The 3,102-nt window shown below is 44.2% G+C and overlaps 1 protein-coding gene across 1 annotated transcript; it reads left to right on the top strand.

The window, feature by feature from the left end:
- Nucleotides 1–2,779, top strand: LOC311301332 (macrophage mannose receptor 1-like). Its single transcript, XM_084426342.1, has 4 exons — nucleotides 1–53; nucleotides 431–793; nucleotides 1,258–1,605; nucleotides 1,975–2,779. The coding sequence occupies exons 1-4, from the start codon at nucleotides 14–16 to the stop codon at nucleotides 2,340–2,342; spliced, it is 1,119 nt and encodes a 372-aa protein (XP_084282468.1). The 5' UTR covers nucleotides 1–13; the 3' UTR covers nucleotides 2,343–2,779.
- The last annotated feature ends 323 nt before the right edge of the window (nucleotides 2,780–3,102 follow it).

Here is a 3,102-nt window from a genome sequence, read left to right as displayed (position 1 = left end):
AAACTCCTCAGAAATGGACCTGGACGCTGCATCGGTCATGCTTCTGCTCTCAGGTACAGATGTGTGTCTTTATAAATACGCTTAGCATGTTGGAGGTCAGTGAGATTAGTTGGTGTTTCTGAAAGAGTCTCTTCTGCTCACCGAGGCTGCGTTTATTTGATCAAAAATACAGTAAAAAAAAAACCATTACAGAAATAATTCTAGCATGCTGATGTGCTGCTCAAGACACATCTCTGATTATCATCAATGTTGAAAACAGTTGTGGTGCTTCAGGTTTTTGTGGAAGCTGGCACATGTTATTCTTCAGGATTGTTTGATGACTAGAAAGTTAAAAAGAACAGCATTGATCTGAAATGGAATCTTTTGTAACATTATAACTCACTTTTGATGGAGTAATGTTGCTGTCTGACATGAAACCTTGCCTCCGCAGTCATCTTCAGCTCGTCGTCTCCGCGTCAGTATGAGTTTGTGCCGATGTCCGTGAACTGCACCGAAGCTCAGCGATACTGCCGTCAGAACTACCGTGATCTGGCCACTGTCAGCAACAGCGGAGACCTGAGCGATCTGCTGAGGATCACGGACAGAAGGTTCTGGATCGGGCTGTTGAAGACTCTCAGCAGTGAATGGAGGTGGTCTCTGGGCGATCCCACCTTCTACACCAATCAAAATTCACTGTATCGCAACTGGGCGCCGAATCAGACGAACGGAAGCATGGACTGCGCTTACATGAACCAGGACGGGCTGTGGTGTATCGATGACTGCACGGCACAAAGGTTGTTCATCTGCTACAACGGTGAGAGGTTCACACTCAACAGAAACCATTCTGACAGTATTAAACTTTCAGGCACTCAGTCATTACAAGGGCAGAGAATCAGCATCTTTTTGCTTTCTTGTTTTCTTTCAATTAGCACATGTTTTGTGTTTCTTTGCTGATCTGATTAATCTTAGGTCTCATTGATCCGAGCTCATGCTCATCCATTTTTAAATGAAAAGAGTTCAATCAAGCTTATCCTCCTCAAAGAATCTGAAAAACATCAGTTCAGATCGATGAGGCCTAGGATCAGTCAGATCCAAGATGAAACACAAAGTCTGTGCTAATTGAAAGAAACAACGCTGACAAAAAGATTGAACCCAATATTTGGTGACAATAAAGCATAAGGAGAGTTTCATAAGCAATTTAAAAGGCGGGTCATTTTTGACCCGGAACACTAAATCAGGGTATTTTCAGCACAATGTTGACTTTCTCTTGGCATGCAGGCACTAGTAAAGGGTTCGTCTCTGTGCCGCAGACGGTGAGCTGGAGAGCCGCTCAGACCTTCTGTCAAGCGAATCATGTGGATCTGACCAGCGTGAGGAACCAGAACGAGAATCAGCTGATTCAGCAGGCCATGAACACCAGCGGGGCCAGTTCAGCCTGGATCGGCCTGTTCAGAGACGCATGGGAATGGTCTGATAAGAGTCCCTCGACGTTCAGAAACTGGGCATCTGGTGAACCCAACGGAGGAGCCCTTGAAAACGCCACAGTGATGGTGTTCAGTGGATCGAGAAGGGGACAGTGGGAGGACTGGCCTTGTGACTCACTGTTTCCATTCGTCTGTTATGAAGGTTAGTGCATGCTTCAGAATTAGATGTATAAAACTATTAGTGCTTGGTTAAAAATATAGATTTTGATGAATTGATATGGATTTTTAAATCAATCAATCACTCTTTTAGAAGCTGTTTTCAGTTTATTCTTGAACAAAACTCCACTAAACATTATTTGTAGCTCCTGCCATAATGATCACAGTAAGTTTTGATACTTTAGATATGAAACAAAGTCTCAGCTTTCAAATTCTGTAACGTATGGTGACAGATTGCAGCAGTGCCTCTTTACTACTAGTTACAGCACCAGATAAGCATGAAGGAACACCAGAGGCAATGTTGAAAGATACAGAACATGCAGGTGAATCAGATCTGTGTCAATGGCTCTTCCAGATCAGTTCACCCTCATCAAGCAGAACCTGAGCTGGGCTGAAGCCATGAGATACTGCAGACAGAATCACTTGGATCTGGTGTCGGTCACCAGCGAGCAGATCGAGCGGCGCGTGAAGAACGTGGCCAGAAGCGGCTCGACGCCGGCCGTGTGGATGGGTCTGCACCACTACTGCGCCATGGACATGTGGCTGTGGCTGCGCGGCGAGGCGGTGTGCTATCAGAACTGGGCGGCGGGCGACGGCAGCGGACCGCTAGACTGCAGTCGCGAGCGGAGAGTCGGAGCCATGCAGACGGCAGGAGATCAGCGCTGGATCAGCCTTCCTCCAACACGCGCGCTCAACTTCATCTGCTCCAACTATGAGGACTGAGCGCCTAAACCTCGTTGGAAACGGTTTATCGAACCTTTAGACGAAATCTACAAAATCACCACCAATATCAAAGTTATTCTTACGTTTACTTGATGCAAATCAGTGCAGCAAAAGGACGTTGTGTAATTATACTAAAAGACTTTTACTTAATCAAGACGATAGAAGACCTTAGAAACTCTCAATTACAATTCGGTAGGCTTTATAGGGTTAATATTACAATATAGTCTCATCAGTCTGTGTTTGTGGATAATCATGTTCAATTCTTTATTAAGTTCATGTACTTCAGTGTGACAGTAACTCTTGTTTTCTTTCGCTCAGTTTTTCCGCTGTTTATCGGTGATATTTAGTGTGTTAATGTTAGTCTGTGTGCTGAGACAGCTGTGTGAGATGTTTGTGATATGCACATCTATAATAAAATGATACACACTGTGTCACACAAAGTCAGCCTTTATTTATCATGAATGTGCATGCAGAGCTTTGTGTTTTGCGAAGGCTGTCCAGATTTGGGTGAATACGATGGTGTTGGGATCAAATTGAGCCCCATTGGTTTCCATGCAAGATGCCAGCTTGACTAATCTCTGGAGATTAGAAATATCCAGAGTACATGTCTAGTGAAGAGGAGGAATCAGACCACAGGATTCAGCAGAAAAGAGTTCAGGTGGTTTACATAGTATTTGCATTCATGCTTATAGCTTAACAATACACTATTAATAATCTCGTCATTTGCATATCTCTCCTTTACATCAGAGACCAACGAACG

This window comes from Rutilus rutilus, assembly GCF_951802725.1.
Source record: "Rutilus rutilus genome assembly, chromosome: 1".
NCBI classification, from domain to species: Eukaryota; Metazoa; Chordata; class Actinopteri; order Cypriniformes; family Leuciscidae; genus Rutilus; species Rutilus rutilus.
The sequence above is the reverse complement of the archived record's forward strand: the minus strand, read 5'-3'. Positions and strand labels throughout refer to the sequence as shown.